The sequence below is a fragment of the Temnothorax curvispinosus genome, unplaced genomic scaffold (assembly GCF_003070985.1).
Source record: "Temnothorax curvispinosus isolate PA1 unplaced genomic scaffold, ASM307098v1 QBEX01015436.1, whole genome shotgun sequence".
NCBI classification, from domain to species: Eukaryota; Metazoa; Arthropoda; class Insecta; order Hymenoptera; family Formicidae; genus Temnothorax; species Temnothorax curvispinosus.
The window spans coordinates 377,836-395,157 of record NW_020225216.1 but is presented as its reverse complement, the minus strand read 5'-3'; the positions used below and the strand labels follow the sequence as shown (position 1 = coordinate 395,157).

General features: G+C 36.4%; 2 protein-coding genes across 5 annotated transcripts in view; one reads left to right on the top strand and one right to left on the bottom strand.

Annotated features, from left to right (window-relative positions):
• The first annotated feature begins 59 nt into the window (after nt 1–59).
• On the top strand, nt 60–10,327 carry LOC112465707 (X-ray repair cross-complementing protein 5-like). Of its 2 annotated transcripts, XM_025033408.1 has the most exons (15): nt 60–227; nt 473–583; nt 964–1,187; nt 1,263–1,388; nt 1,506–1,584; nt 1,717–1,854; nt 1,937–2,120; nt 2,198–2,331; nt 2,416–2,559; nt 2,629–2,771; nt 2,898–3,143; nt 4,922–5,114; nt 7,448–7,486; nt 8,020–8,268; nt 9,892–10,327. In XM_025033408.1, exons 1-15 carry the CDS (start codon nt 207–209, stop codon nt 10,000–10,002), a joined length of 2,142 nt encoding a protein of 713 aa, XP_024889176.1. In that variant the 5' UTR covers nt 60–206; the 3' UTR covers nt 10,003–10,327. The 2 variants fall into 2 exon arrangements, with proteins under 2 accessions (XP_024889176.1, XP_024889175.1); XM_025033407.1 differs by lacking the exons at nt 4,922–5,114; nt 7,448–7,486; nt 8,020–8,268; nt 9,892–10,327 and adding exons at nt 3,226–3,388; nt 3,491–3,678 and having other exon boundaries at nt 66–227.
• Nucleotides 10,328–10,438: 111 nt separating this feature from the next.
• LOC112465703 (putative uncharacterized protein DDB_G0282133) overlaps nt 10,439–17,322 on the bottom strand; it is a 23,006-nt gene continuing 16,122 nt past the window's right edge. For 2 of the 3 annotated variants that reach the window (XM_025033393.1, XM_025033392.1), the window contains 5 exons: nt 15,145–16,506; nt 14,914–15,062; nt 14,129–14,499; nt 13,786–14,061; nt 10,439–13,540 (listed from right to left, as the gene is read on the bottom strand). In XM_025033393.1, the coding sequence (XP_024889161.1) occupies nt 12,186–13,540; nt 13,786–14,061; nt 14,129–14,499; nt 14,914–15,062; nt 15,145–16,506 (3,513 nt within the window). In that variant the 3' untranslated portion in view covers nt 10,439–12,185. The remainder of the gene's footprint in view (nt 13,541–13,785; nt 14,062–14,128; nt 14,500–14,913; nt 15,063–15,144; nt 16,507–17,322) is intronic. The other variant, XM_025033391.1, reaches the window with a different exon arrangement.

The window sequence follows — 17,322 nt, the reverse complement described above, 5'->3', positions numbered from 1 at the left end:
ATGTATGTATGCATGTATGTACATACATAACACGCACGGGGTCGTGTTATATTGTCACGTGACACGCGAGTTAGGTTATGTTCGACTTTGACGTTTGATAAGTTTGATTTGAATGAAGCCGCCCAGTACATCAAACCATTCCGGGAACTGTGTCGACAAACTACAAAGGACTATTTTTGCTGAAAACTCTTCGATAACGCGAAGAAATGCCACCGAAGAAATTAAAGGTTGTATTCTAATATCTTTCCTCATTCGTTAAAGAGTCTCATTCGATGGGACGATAAGGTGATGATAAGGTGATCTGAAAGTACGCGTTAAAATACAGCGCAATAAGACAGATTGGGAAAAATATATATACGTATTTTTAAGGAAATTTCTATTAATCTATTTAATAAATTGTACCATGTTAATAATACGATGTTCTGACGCTTATTCGAATTGCGAAACGTTTGAATCTTTGTATTTTCTGCAGGAGAGTATAACTTTTTTGGTGAACATCGGAAATGTCCGTCATGGCACGCAGAGCAGCTCGCAGCTGTTGGATAAGGAAAAGTTTATTCTTAAACATATTATTCAAAAAAAGGTGTGCTTCTTTTTGTTGCACTGTTAATGACGGCACGGTTACACCCTACATTTAGGCCGTGGCCTATACCTCAAATTTGACCAAAATTATTTAGGTCGCCTGCTGTAAACACTTGGTAGGCGACCTGATCTGGTTTCAGGTCAGGCCTCGTATTTTAGTTCAGTGACCTGACCTAAAAGGGCGTTTAGATGGCCCTACCAGCGTGGACTAAATTCGACTCCGTCAATTCTTAGGTCTCTATCGATATAAATAGTTGGTGACTAGACCTACTTTAGGTCATGGTATAGGTCAGGCCAACGATCAGGTTGCTGTAATCAGGTGTAACCGGGGCTCTAGTCCATATTTATGTTTCTGTCAATCATGAGAACAATCCTGCGCAGATATTTCTACGTCCCAAGGATGAGATAGGAGTGATACTAATGGGCTCAGATAGCAGCAGAAGCGACAGTATTACAGGATTGGACAACGTACGAGAACTGTGTCATATGCAGGTTGGAAACTGGGATTTGATAAAAAGCATCGAGAAACTGGAAACCACAAATCAGACTTCTTCATGGATGGAAGCAATTTATGCCGCGGTCGAATATATCAAACACGAATGCGTGTAAGTGTACTTAAACGCAGTATATCAGTAATTTTTGGTCAATATGTATTAAATTTGCTGTTCTTTTTATTTCAGAGAGCAATGTGAGAGGAAAATAGTCTTGCTGTCTACTTTCAACGAGGAGGAGGAGACTGTTGACCAATTTCAAGCAGAGGATATTGCGGAGATATTAAGTTCAGGAGAAATCTCTCTTATAGCAATGTATTGATTCTCTTAACTTTGTCATTAATATTAGTAATACCAAATTAGAATAATGTCATGGTATAAAATTAGAATAAAAATATAAAATAGAATGAAAAAGAAAATTACATGTTGCAGTGGAGAGAGAGCACTGGATACTATAGATGAGGATTCTCAAACAGCCAGTGAAATGTTACTCATGAACGTTCTGCAACAGGTAATTTAAACAAATGCGGTTGTATAAAAATTATTATATAAAAAAGATAAATTATATAATTTTAAAAAGATAGAATAATACATGTATAATATATTATTAATTGTATAATAATTATTACATAATATTTTACAGATTGGCGGTCAATATCTCACTTTTGAACATGCTATGACGGACGTACGCTTCTACAAACGGCCGTCGACTAGGCCGAATCCGTGGTCCTGTCAAATGACATTAGGTGACTTCTGCATACCAATTCGCGGAATTTCTAAAGTAAAGCTCTAATATACGTAAAAGTTATTGTTGCACGTTTTTTTCTTGTATATGTATCGTCACATATTATTTACGTCGTAAGATGCTGACTGAGGTAAAGTCACCAGAAATGGTACTGATGGCTAAGACGAGTACATCTGACATACCTGATCAGGAAGTGCCAATTAAGAATGTCGCACAATGGACGGACAATAATAGGACTATTCACACAAAAGAGGATATTATCCGTGGTTACGTCTATGGTGGAAAGACCATTCCTGTTTCAGGTAATTTATATTTAACTATATAGTCAATTTTGCCTACATAATTTAGAAGACCGATGTCTACAATATGCCGATTGTAGATGAAGCTAAGAAATCCATGACTCCCAAAGATAATGAGAAATGTTATAAAATTCATGGTTTTACTGCGAGAGAAAACGTTCCTATGGAATATTGGTTGTCGGATGGCACCTACGTAATTGTACCCGCAAACGAGGTACGATAGCAAGGTTTCTCTGTTATATAATTGCCGTAAAATTTAATGATGTAGCAACAGAAATGAACGAGAAATTCTTTACAGGTGGCTGCCGAACCGTTTTATAGTCTGGTGCAGGCGATGGTTGACAAAAATGTTGTCGCGATAGTGGAGAAGATCTATAGAGCAAACTCCGAAGCCAATATGATGGCATTATTTCCAAGTGTTGATGTACCGAATGAACCATGGGTGAGAATATGTTCTCCATTATTTCTTATCTCGTTAATGCTAATCAAATTAAAGATCTTTTTGTGATAGTGTCTTGTTGAGATCGGTTTGCCATTTGAGCGAGATTATGGAGCAATAGCTCAGAAACCGTTGAAATTCGTGATGAAACAACTGTCGAAGGAACAGGATGACGCCATGGATGATTTGTTAATGTCCTTAGAATTGCCTGATGTGTAAGTATATAACGTATTTAACATAAATATACAATATATTTAATAAATTATGCGAGGAACAAAGTTATTATATTTTTTACAATATTTATACAATATTCTTAATTATCTATTGAATTTTTCTATCAGTGCCGACGATGACGCAACTGGCGGTAGTGAGAAATATTTACCGGGATATATGCCGGATCCTGGAACACAACACATGTGGGATATATTAGCGGCTCGCGCGCTTAATCCGGACAAACCGTTGCCGCCTATCGCCGACGATGTGTTAAATCTTCTAGAGCAACCCGAATTCGTGAAAGAAAAATGCAAACCAGTGGTGGAAAGGATCAAAAACTTATTCTTCTTGGAGAAAAAGAAGCCTCTTAGAAAGTGAGCATATTCTTAGATGAGATTAAAGATTATGTTCAGAATGGATTTAATACTAAAATTATCGGTTTGTTTCTTCTTTTAGGCGTAGAAGATCGCAAGAGGAAGATAATAAACCTGATGCTAACAATGATGCGCTTATGACGCAGACAGTTAAAGAAGAGGAGAAAGATATTGTACAAGATCATAACGATAAATCGGAAAATAACGTTTTATCTGATGCGTGCGATTTCAATTTTGATGAGATTGTAAGTATAGAAACTCCATGTAAACGCATTATTAAATCTTGAATATATAATTTTTTAATAGATATGCAATAGACTTTTTTAAAAATATAAATATTGTTACAGGCTGATATGTAAGGAGCTGCTGGCAAGAATTATTTTGCAATTATATATAATATATATATTTTTTTGAATTATCTTAATTCATACCATGATTAAAGACTTGAAAACCATTCAATGATATATTTTTTATATACATGTTGAATGAAATCAATCATGTTTCAGCAATAATAAAAAGATGTAATATCGTAGTGAGAAATGTATAGAATTTATTTTTTCAGAATAATAGTTTTTAGTCTTCGGTATATTTTTTCATGCCAGAAGTGACGATGATTCTATCATCGACCAAATAAGAGAAAGACGAGGCCACCCACCCACATAACGCCTACATTTCTATCCTCGACTTACCAAAAATGCGTTAGCGTTTAAATATTGTATTGTAGCATACATTATGCTAATTAATCAAAGATTTATTAATTTAATAGACAGACAATATTCTGGAAAAGTGAAGGTTTTTACGTAGATAGAAATGCCCTATCGATACCTCATAATATAGCTTTTATCCAAAAGCTAAAAAAAGATTTAATTAATTTTGTGCGTTAATAAACATTATATCATTAAACATGTCCGTTTGCGAAATTGAAATTTTATTTGTGAAAAGTATTAGGTATAAAAATTCATTTACAGATTGGTTTCTATATTAATATATTCACTCGCGATCTACATAGCTCTTCAATTATCTCATCGATTTGACTCGCGAGGATGATGCGTGGTGCTACTGGTGCTTCATCCCGTATCTATAAAAGGAAAGAGATCTGGTGCGGCGCGAAGCCGATCGCTCGTGAAACGCACGATTCCTCGTCGACGATTCTTACGATTTGAAGCGTCCTGTACTCAGCGGTGAATCAAGACACCTTAAAGCCTTGAGCGCAACATAACTTTGTGACGGAACTGTGCCCGTTCACGCAGCTTTATATTTCAGAAAATATTTAATTATAGGAAAATTTTATTTAAACAAGGTATGGTTGTTAATGGAGCTCTATTGATATATAGTCAGCAGACCAGGCTATTTATCCGGCTATCGTTTCACGTATAAAAATTTAAAAAATGCAAGCTTTATTTAATTGCAATAATAATATATCAAGTATCAAATTTTATTGTGATATTCTAAAGTCAATTGTCACGATACGTTGAATATTCACACTGAAATTACGACATTTCACTAATTAATAATTCTTCTCGCGACTTCGCAGTGCGGGTCGGTTACTATCAGGTTACTACTGTCCGCTGCTGTCTAACGGACGGCTCTCGGGTGGGGAGGGCCGGAGACAGGAGGACGCGATAGACGCGATAGTTCAGTCGACGAGGAGACGCTGTGTCGCGAGGATTGGCGAGGATCAACAGGTGCGAGCGTACACTCGTCGTCCGAGAAGCATGGGTAAGTCGAACACTTTATCTCTATTCTTGACACGCCGCGCCGTTCCCGTCCGACGAAGCGCGTCGGATATCGCGCTTTGCGACACGCGAATCTCACGACCTGTTGACGTATCACGCTGGAAATGCTGGAATCTCGGAGCTCGTCCGCTCCGCGGAAAACGATCCTGGGGCCCGTCGGGGCCCTGGACCCTTCCTCGAAAGTGTGCAGCTCTCGCGTCACAATCTCCGTGTAAATTTAAGCGAGTTTCGTCACAACTGAGCAATTTTAACCGTTGTATTAATTTCCGGATGCCAAAAATAGGGATACGTAATTTTTAAAAGCGTGAAAAAAAGATTTGGATCTCTCAGACGCTCATTAAATATCCTTTAGGTAGTTTTAAATCTCTTGCTTTTTTGATGTTATAAATTCTAAAGAAATTACGTCGCTCTTACAATTTGTTTTAATGACTTATTCCTGCAGATATTGGGATGTTAAGAGAACGTAATAATATTGGAAAGATATTTCATTCTTTTCTGAATATTTTTTCTATCTTCTGAGCTTTGATGTCACCGCTCGATTAACACAAATATTCTAAAGAAACGTATCGTGTAAATCCAATATTTTCAGAAACGTTAAAAACGAAAATTAGGAAAAAACGACGTATCTTTTAAATGTCTTATGGTCTTTCGACATATTTTAATAAAATATGTCTATTCGATATTCGTCATTTTGTTAATTTAATATTTTTTCTTAAAGTAGCGCCCGTTGAAATGTTCGCAAGTTTCTCATTCACTATTAGTTTCCCGTGGAATTCGGCGAAAGTTTGCAAATTAGAAGAAGACAATGAACTTGAGACTTCCTGATGCGTATGCAAGTATGAATTATGCGCCTCGAGCTGTAAGGATGAGAAATAACGTGACGAACAAATATCTTTCCGTCAAGTTACAGATATCGAAAAATATTGGAATGTACGTACAAGAAAACGAGGAAAGACTACGATAATCGAAATTCAATTCTCACACAGCTATTAGCAATCTACTCGATCCGGATTAGACGCTGTGTGAAATGTCATGGATAAATGTCTCGTCGTGAAAATGTCATGTACAGACGCATCTTAGTATACATAGCTAGTTGAACGCTATGCTACCAACTATCATCGAACGAGAAGCGATATTTCTTTTCTACGTTTAGCGAGAAAAAAAAAATTTATTCCCTTCCTTAGAGCGGAAGATATTTGCGTTATACGCCATGGAATCGAGGAGATTTATTCGACGGTTCGGCAACGCAAATTTATGCGTCGGCCAATGCAACTGCCTGCGGACTGAGATATATTATATGCGTGGTGTGTTGCGTAAATGACGGGGAAAGTCTCGTGGGCCGTGATAATGTCAAAAAGCCGAGGCAATTCGATTGATTTTGGGTCAGCGACGCTGGGAACGAAAGAGAAGCTCTCGCACGCGACGACGCCGACGCTTCCCGAGGCCGCCGCAGCTCTGGCTGTTGACCGTGAAAAAAATACATGAGCGATGCGAAGAAGATAAGTAGTAAACGCTGACCTAGAATCGAAAAGTGTGGAAACGCGCGTACGTTAATCGACTTGCAGATAGAGAAAAAAAAGAAAAGAAGTGTCTTATCGGGAGCCGTGATCGCAATTACGATTCTGCGACTGGAAGAAATTATCTAAATTTGAATCCTTAGTTAACGGATGTTCGGCGGGTTTTGTGATCGTGAATGAATTGCATGAGAAACGTCTCAACGGGATATATGATATAATTTAAGAAAAAAATTTGTATTTAATTAATTACTTGAATAATTTGTTGGCTTTTAACCAGCAAATTATGAATATAAATTTGATTAAAAGCTAACAAATTATCCAAGTAACTAAGGCTCCTGTTCACTCACCACTACTATTTCACAATAAAAATTCTTGATAAATATATTATGGAAATATGTTTCAATAAAGCAACATTTACAATCGATAGAATAATCGACTTGTAAAATGTATCAAAAACTATCTTTTTGTTTCGGGGAAGAATTAAATCATATTTATATTTCTATATATTATTTTGTTTTTGTTATGCATAATTTATTTCCAAAAATATATGGTTATTAATTAACAAAATAAAAGGACAGTTTTCGGTATCTTACAAGTATATCTTACAAGTCGGTTCTATTGATTGTAAGTGTTATTTTATTAAAACATATTTCTATTTAAATTGGAATTTAAATATATATATTTTGCAAGAATTTTTATTATATATTTTCTCGCTTTTGACGTCACTATGAGATAGTAGTGAACAGGAGCTTTAATTAAAGGATAATTTAGAAAAGCTAATTCAAAGATTGTGGTACTTAGGAATAGGATTTAATAAAAAGAGGCAAAAAGCAACGCTAAGAATTATCGCCTCGATATTGCGTTTTTGTCCTCGACATACTCTCGTCTTTAACGAATTGCGACGTTTATAACATTTGCGCAAGATAGATCGCCGCCGGTAAAATATCCAGATCCTTTCTCTATCTTTTTTCTCAGCCTTTTTTTCTGCGACGGTGCACTACCACGTTGCGCAGTTGATTTTTCCGCGCTGACTCACCTTTTTGCTTTTGCAGGGAACATTTACGTCTGCAGCCTGCTCGTCGCACTCGCTGTAAGTGGCCGGACTTTCATCCGTTGCGGGACTCATGCGGTCCTGCGAATGCATTTTCCTGCGCTTTTTGCTCCCGGAAGTCGATCGTTCTCTCCGCGCGCATGTCGTCGGCACGAGAATTTTCTGTCGTCGAAATGCCAACAATACACCGGCGGATGAGAAGGCGAATGAGAAGACGCGGTTAATTAACCGAACTCGCACATAAATTTAATTCTAGCTAATTCTCGTAACGAGCGGGAGAAACTTTCTGGCGTAAAATTGGAACAGTCTTTCCCTTTTTATTAAATAATTTTGTGCGCTAAACAATAGTAAAATAATGTATAGCATAAATCTTTCTATAAGCTTATTTGGATCACGCGAAGCAGCGAAAATTAATTCATAATTTTGCAATGTCTGAAATTTTTAATTTTAATTTTTTTTATATTAAGATAATATATTTTTTAACTTCAATTTTTTAAAAAATTTTCCGTGATTCATATACATGTTATTTCAAGAAAAAAAAAGATTTTTGATCATGTTTGTATGTGTCGTAGACGCTATTCGTTGCGGTGCAATGTGGTGACATAATGCGCAAGAGCATCGTCTTCGACAAAAATACGCCGGACGTGTTTTATTGTCCGCAACACAAGCCGATCGGTTTTGAGAAGATGCTGGTCAAGGCGAGACCGCTCTCCAGGCTCTGTCAGTTCGAGGGCCGTCCGATACCTGAAGATTACAAGAGCGACTGTTACAACGATGTGGACGAAACCGAGTACGCTTGCAAGGAGAAGTACAGAATCATGGTGAGTGTCGAGTTTTACTCGAGATCGTGATAAATTACGCGAAAAGTAAAATCGATGGTGAAAACAAGCTGTTTATATGGTTTTGAAAGAAGTAGTACATATATGACCAAGACAAAATCAATTTGAAGAATATTCCAAAGAATTTATATTCTTCCAAGGAATTCATATGGAAGAGTAATATTTCTATTGGTACATCTATATAAAAACATATTTTCTTCCATGAATACTTCCAAATTTAACTAATTTTTAATTAAATTAGATGTATCGTTAATGTCGACGTCAATAAGATCAATGAACTTGCGATAAAAAATTAATCCTATTTAACTTTAAAATAAAGGACAAATTCGCTCGATCTGTGTCATCGTTGTAACATCAAAAACGCCGTAACGCGTGTAACGGATTGGTGTCGGTCTTTTTTCTCATTACAGAAGCGATTCAATAATCCAGATGGGAAATCGAGAGTCATTGACGCCGAGAAGTAGAACGGGGATGCTGCACGGCCACAATCCACGCGCAAATCATAAAACCCAAATAGTCAAAGTCACACCATACTAATGCTCGGGGCTGCTGCTGCGTCGGAGGGAGCTCAACCATTCACAAATAATACTTATAATAAAATAATAACGACAACGTAGATAAGCTCGCAATTATTGCCTTAAATAAATTATCCATTTCTTCATGTTACAATATTAAATAGTAATATTATATTACGTTACGTTTGCCTCTTCGGGCGAACAATACATAAATAATGAAATCACTGCCACAACAAATATTCAAGATGAAGAAGTGGATAACAAAAAAAATAATTAACACACAAATAAGATGCTCATAAAATAACAAGATATTTTATAGCATACATTTTTCCACTTATCCTAGGACGCGAGATATGATAAGGAACAATAATCAGTTCTCTAATTTTTAAGCTTCGTCAAGGGTTTATTTTTATAACATTATTAATAAAACTAACCGCAACAGAGCTTGGTGATTGATCATTAATCCTTTGACGGAGCTTCGGAAAGTATTATTGCTTTTATATGAGGGTTCAACTAGCATAGCTTTATCAGTCACATGTTAGTTAAGCCATATTATGAATCATATTGCTAGCATTTACTTTGTAATGCTTATAAATGATTTTAGTCACGGATATCTATTACTTTAAAAATTTTATCCCATTTCCACTTATGGTAATAATTAAAAAACCATAGAACTTTGTAAAATATTTGCAAAAAAGCCAAATTTTTCGATAATTCCATAACACCCGGACAAAACTGGAGACTTTTCATGAATTTGCAAGTGTGGAATATTTGATAAATGTCCTTATCTATCGCTGTGTATACATGAAGATTTTAGTTTCATGTCACATATACATATATAATATATATACATGAATAAAGCATTGGTAGAATAAATATTGTTCTTTATATTATTTTGTTGTCGACTTGTGTCACGATATCTCGAGGAACACATCGAAAGTCAGGAGCACGTGGTACGTAGTCCTTCAAGATTGAGTGCAGATAAATAATTAATCATCAACGCCGAGTGTGAGGGGAAAATTACGTTGTGGATAGATTATTTTATGCCATTATTATGCATACGATTATCTGACATCGGCCTTTGTTTTAGATGAGGCTTCATCCACCGGGAAGTAACACGCCTTATAACGGGACACGCCTGTCCAAGTTTTTGGCCTTCGACAAAGATTTGCCGTATGCGCGAAAGAAGAATCAAGTGTAGAGGAGAGCGGCTGCGTTCAAGGACGACCCAAGGAAGAGGGCCTTATATTAATGCAGCTGAAAATGTTCGCACGACGAACATGTTAGTTATGTTATCAATCTTATATGCTACTGCTAAAGACAGAGTCACTGAGTTCCTGTAATCCAATTAACGAGAAATGCGTCCCATTTTCGTACAATCGATCAGATCGAACCAGCTACTGATCGCTCATTTATGTTACCATTTACTTGTGATACTTGTGTTAAACGATTTAACGTTCCTACTCGGCTTAACGCAAGTGCGAACTTCCTTCACGAAATGCAGTGAAATTGTTTTTGTAACATACAACATACGTAAAAAAAACCACTTTGTTGCTTAGTTACGTACTTATATATAGATAGAGAAAAGAAAATAATATATTTAAGGAAACATCTCTTCATCTATATTTATACATTGTTACTTGTAATCAGTACGTGAGAAATGTATAATATTTAATATTATGACAATATGTTCATGTAGAATATGTATATATCAGTGCATATTTATTCCGATGATATTCAAGAAATTCCCATGTAAAATGGATGCATTTATGTCGCGGCATTTAATTACAGAAATATGTACTAGTAGAATTTATGAAAACTATAATTACAAAGAACAAGAGATATCTCAATTAAAATTTAATTGCCTCCTTTAAAATTATCAAATATTTAACATAATATTAATATAATTGGAAATATGTACAAAAAAATTATAATTCTCAACTCAAAAACGCGCAAAAATTGCTTTGTTGTTTTCAATGGCAGCTTATTCTACATGTAAAAGATAATTATCTTTACACGTTATGAAGTTAACAGTTCCTCTTTTATAGGAAATTCTTTCATAAAACTCTAAAATGTTAGTCCGCTAACATTTTGATATAATATTACTTTATCTTTGTTCACATTGTAATACAAAATTAAAGTCAAGTATGAATCTATATTTAATTCGAATTTTATTTTAAATTTGTATCCAACCTTATTCGATGAAGCATTTATAATTCGTAAAACTTGATTTATTACGTAAAGAAAACTAAAAAAACACTTTTTACAAATGTTATAACAATTATAACAATGTTTTGCACTAATTTTTAAAATTTCAATTATAAACACTATTAGCGAAGATTTTAATAATATGTCCCAATGTACATACATATGTAATCATTTCAATAATACGAAAGAGATGCAAAGAAGTTTTAAGGCTCCTGTTCACTCAGTAGCCATCTTGATGACGTCAGGAACGAGAAAATATATAATGAAAATTCGTGCAATGTACGTTAAAATAAAAATGTTTTTAATAAAAGCGTTCATAACTGATAAAATAGACTTGAAAAATATACCGAAAACTCCCTTTTTGTTTGGGTAATCAATAAATAACCCACATATATCAAATTGAATTGTATCTAAAAGGATGAAAACAAGCTGTTTGACAGCCGCTGAATTAAAATAAATATATTTGTTATAATTTAATATTATGACAATATGTTCATGTAGAATATGTAGATCAATGCACATTTATTCCGATAATATTCAAGACATTCTCATGTAATTGGATGCATATTAAATTATAATAAAATGGGAGTGTTCGGTATGTCGTAATACTATGACAATTATTTTAAATATAAAAACATTGCACTGAAATAAAAACAATTGCAAGAATAATATAGCTTTTTAACGTTATTTTTCACGCTTTGTAACTCATAATTTTGCCAATTATGACGCTATGTACTATCAACGCTTGGCAATCGAGCCAGCAGGAGTCTTAACAGAAACTCTGTTGTTCTCTAGATCTATTCATATTTCATATTGTACTATACCTAAAGTCGAAATATAAGTTATATATTGCGAGAAAGAACTAATTAGAATTAAGTAGTACTTTTTTAAAAACATTTTTTGTACATGTATGTAACGGAAGATATTGTCTAATAATTAATCTTAAATTAATTCTCTTTAAACCTTTGCGTAAGATACATCTGACGTACGAGATGCACCTATCGATAAATTTCTCTGTTTTTACGATCTAACTAATGACTAAATCGGCAGATGTAAAAATAAAACTTATCGGATCGCGTGCGTATCACATTTATGTTATCGATTGCGAAAAATTAGGAAACGAAGCAAAGACACACGTGGTTTGTGTAATTCGAAATAATCGTCATATTACACGCTCTATAAGATCAGTTTCCCTCCGTTTGAGGCCCTGATTTGCGCTACTTGCTCCGGAGTGAGTATGAGTTTGCTGCCATTGGGTAATGCCAAGGCGTAGTGACTTCCGGTCTCGTTTACGACCACCACCAGCTGTGTGTTGGCATTCGTCGTCGGCGGTGGATTATTTTTTACTGGCGTAATGGATATACCGCCCTGGCTCATTCGCTGAATAATCTGCGGCGAGAGAATGCCTTTTGTTGAAGGGACGGTGATGTCCGAAGTGATCGTAGGTTTCTGTTTAGGTTGATTAGCATCTTTCTGAGACTCTAACGACCTAGCTCTGTTGGTTGGAGTTGTTTTCCCTGTGGTAGTGGTGGGAGTTTTCTCCATGACGATCATTTCTATCTCATCGTCGCTGTCACTGAGCATGATCACGGATGTGACCTTTTGTCCGCTGTTCTCCGTGCTGGATGTCTGTGATGTTTTTCGCCTTGCCCTCGATAAAGGTTGTGGAGGAACGTCGCCTCTTATGATTTTCGAGTTGGTGGGCCTTTGACAATTGCCTCTGACAGGCGTGCTATTGCTCCTTGTCGCCGCGCCGTTAGGATGCTGCAAGTTCTGTCGCGGCGCCGCAGATTTGTTATTCTGGCTGTATCTATTCTGCGGCCTGGGAGTACCCGGGTAATAAACTGGATTCTGCGGGTTTGGCTGATTTGTCATCGGCCCAGGTACCATGTATCTTGCCTGAGGCCTTGATTGCGCTGCATAGGGCACATAACTCGTATTGTTGACGTATGGTTGGGCTACCATCATCCGCGGATTCTGCTGTTGATAAACAGCTTGCTGTTGCTGCTGAGCGACGGGCAGAAACTTACCCCGTGGAGGGGTATGCATCATATAGGGCTGCATGTAGTAACCCACATGCGGAGCTTGCGGCACGACTCCCTGGATTGCTCCCTGGGGTACGACTCCAGGATTCTGCGGCATCACGTAATAATAGTTTTGTTGCGAATTCGCGGGTACGTAGTTACTCTGTCCGTAGTGGCTTGTTGAATTGGATTCGTACGGCGGACCCTCATCTTTAATGTCAAGTTCCGAGTGCACACTTTTGACAGATTCAATCTTGCAGATCGTATCTGTGGAAGGCACTGCTCCGTTAGGATTTTTGCTCACTGCAGATGCAATAGTATCACCAGAGATTTGCGATTCAGCTCTTTTTTCGGGTTCTCTATCTTTGAGTTTACCCTTCAGCTTATCTTTGATAATTTTCGCATTAGCAGAATGAGAAATTTCAGATTGCGTTACATTGCTTTGAGATGCATTTTCCTTAATGTTCTGCAGCTTATGCTCGAATGATTTTAACCTTCGATTGGTAGCTAAAACAATACAAATGTTAAAGTTATAAAAGTGTTAAATGATACAACATTTATGATTTTATAGCATTTTTCTACCAGTTTCTCTCTCTTTTTTTTTTTTTTTCTTTTTTTTTTTTTTTTTATTAAAATGGACTATCAATAATGTTCCATCACAAAAGACAAATTTTAAATTCTATGAGAACTTTAGCATCAATAGAGAAAAGATACAATGGTCCAGTTTTTTTCTTGGAAATTCGGACACTCACACGAACGTTTATTTTTCCTTTTGCGAGAGCTCGGTAGAATCCAATCCTGGTCTGAGTCCTCCTCTTCCGACCAGTTGCCAGTGTTTCGGTCTTTCGGGTCAACGTGAGAAGCGGGTGTATTAGTCTGTGTGCCGGGAGCCGCATACACTGCCTCAACATCGGTCCATTCTTCCAACTCGTTCTCGTCGCTCTCGTCGTCTGAATAGAGCTGTTCTGTGTACGAAGAGACGCCGCGCGCTCGTAGTACTCGTCTACTGTATTGCGTTTCCTCTGCATCTGCAAGGACGTATCGTTTTCAGTATAAAAGAAGAACAAGATACCTGGATGGAAGACGAAGGAATACCTTCGTCGTTTGACGCGCTCTCATTTCCCTCGTGTTCCTGTTTCTCTCCCTCTTCCGCGACTTGGTTTCTTCCTGGCGGCGCTTCGATGTCCGTCTGTTTCTCGTCACTTCCGTTTCGTCTTTCGTCGCTCGATTCCTGACTCTCGTGGTGACTCTGCTCGGAATTTTTGGTCGCACTTTCGTGTTCGTTCTCAACTTGTTGTGATTGTTTTTGGGTATTTTGGGTGCCAAGTGGGGATAGGGCAGATTGCGATAACGTTTGTAACGTTGCATCTCCGGATGTTGAGAGTGGATCCTTGCCCTGCGATCCAAGAACCCACCAATTAGAGCTGAGACCACTCTCACCGGATGAGTCCTGATCCTCCACACTGCTACAACACATTACATGTTTGTCTACCATACATGCTCGACAAAGTAATTAACGTTACTGGAAGAAGTGGACAGCGACCACATCGTAAATCACACATGGATTGTAGCAATCTCAAGGCGTCAGGTAGTTCAAATTCTTCAGAAAAAATGGAATAATATAATGAAAATGAAAATATGAAGCTATGACACGACATTATTTTGCTATTCGTATTACCAATAAAAGCCAAGAAACTTCGCAAATGTGCGTTAATAAAGTATGTTAATAAAGCAGAATGGCAATGAGATGATATTTTCTAGTATCTTGAATTACAATACTTTTCCGTGATCGTTTTAATGTGTGACGATGTATGAGATTTTGAGAAATAATATCGATTATTTCATGCTTTAAGATATAAAGAATATGTTGCTGTACATACCCTTCTTTAAAATTAAACCATTCCCTTTGAAGTTTTGCCTTCGCTTTTCGCATTGCATCCTTTATCGTCGTCTCCATCGGTTCCATAGAATTTAATAATTCAGTCAATTTCTTTACCAACTTTACTTCACACAAAGGAATAACTTCCGCCTATAAACGCAGCATAATTTTTAGCAAATAAGCAGCAAAATATTATAGATAAAATCATTATAGATAATTGTATCAAGCTTACGTTATTGGAATTATTACTTCCCGAATCGCTCGTTGAAAAACTAGCAATAAGATCCCTTAATTCTTCCACACTATCGGCTACAAGGTAAAAATCGGAAACGCTGAGATCGGACAACATCTTGTCGAAACGTTGCTTGCATTCATTTGTCTTCAGATCCTTGGATCTTCGCAAATTGTAACCGGTATCAGTATTGTTTGTATAATCGTCTAAATCGCATTCCACATTCGCTTGTAATCGCGTCTCGCTTGCAGAGAAATTTTCCTTATCTGTCTCATTCATTTGATCGTCTTCTGATCCCTGCCCCTTTTTTATCTCATCTTTCTTGGCTTCAGTTTTATTTTTTTTATCGTATTTTATTATATTTCGAGATCGCAATTTCATTTCTGTTCTCAAATTTCTTTTTCGAATCTGGTTGTCCGATTCCGTTTCTATCGTCGGTTGTATTTCTGAGATATTGAGATACTCACTAGACACTTCTTCACTTAATGACATATTATTGATGGAGGAAGATGCACAAAACACCGTATTAAAAATTGTTTTTCTATTTAAACTGTTTTCACTTACGCTAATATTACTATTACTAGTTTTCGTTTCATTCAGTTTCTCGTCATCCGATTTAGATGTCAATATTGAAATATCACTTACATTATCACTAGCAGAGATACTTTTGGAATATACATCTTCAGGTAACTTTGAACCCTCGGCATTAATTATCTCATTCAGTTTTTCATCGTCCGTCTTTGAACTGTTGGACAAGTTATCGCTCAATTTCTCGTTCTCATCTTTTTCGGCAATTAATGTTTCACTATGGGATACTGCAGTATCTTTGTACAATTCTACAAAGTTTTCTTGTGATGCTAATTCATCACCACTACTGCTTTCGTGTTCACTCATTCTTTTCTCTTCGTCAATTTCCGTTTTTAAATCATCTAACATTTCATTAATTATTTCTATATTGCAATTGTCATTCTGAGTATTGGTAAAGCCTTTGAACATCCGTGACGATTCGTCATCGACAGATTTGTTATCGCTGGAGGTATTGGTATCATAGCCGCTGGATCTCGCATTTGACAGCGAACTTTCCTCGGACATTTTCGACAAACTCCTGCGACGCTTCCTGCTTATGGCGTCTAGGCTTACGTTGTTGTTGTTATTATTACTGTATGTGCTCGTACTACTCAAATTCGTATCTTCACTGATAAACGAACCTGTGGCACTATCGTTGTTACTAAGATCTTTATCATCATTTCTATTTTCATTTTTATTCGATCTGCGATCGGATAAGTTATTGTGTATTTGCAATTTCCTCTTTCTGTATCTGATAAATTTGTTCCTTTCCGTTTCTCGCTCTTGTTTGATAGGCTGCAAAATTCATAATTTATATAGCATATGAAACATAAAAAGCTTATACAAAATATCATAGTATGTTTTAAAACCATTTGAGTTTGAGTATCTGTTGTAATGAATATCGAGATTTTCGAGATCGTTCTCATGTTGTGGTATTAAAATTTACTGACCATTGTATTAGATATTGTGATTTAAAGATAAAAAATTTTCACAAAAATGAGATATTTTTACATAGAACATTATAGCAAATGAGGAACATTTTTCTATTCCATATAAAATGTGTTCATACTAGGTAATTAAATTATCTCTATAATGCACATTAAAGGATTTAGTAAGAATAATAAAAATATCCACATTAAAGAAATTAGTAAGAATAATAAAAATATTATTTTTTAATTAGTAAAAATATAAAGGGCTATTCATTTAAAGAATTTTCAAATGTCTGTGGTGACGGTGCCCCTACCAGGACGGCAGCCCGGTACCACATTAATTAGCTGCGAATTCTCGCAAGCGCCTAGCCGCGCTAACAAGCCGACAAACAAATTCAGCAAAAATACTCATCGCCTTCATCAACCGATCGACGCTCCAAGTAAGAGTCGATTTGAGCACATACTCATGGAATGATCATCCGACTCGTAGAGAATTGCGACTAGTATTTTTTGGAGTGATATTATTTACAGCTTTACATCCCATCTTACACTAGGTATCTCTCTTTTCCATACACCACCACCACCACCACATTTTACCTCAAATGTCAATTATTAAAACCCAATGAAAACCCAATGTGTGTGTGTGTGTGTGTGTGTGTGTGTGTGTGTGTGTGTGTGTGTG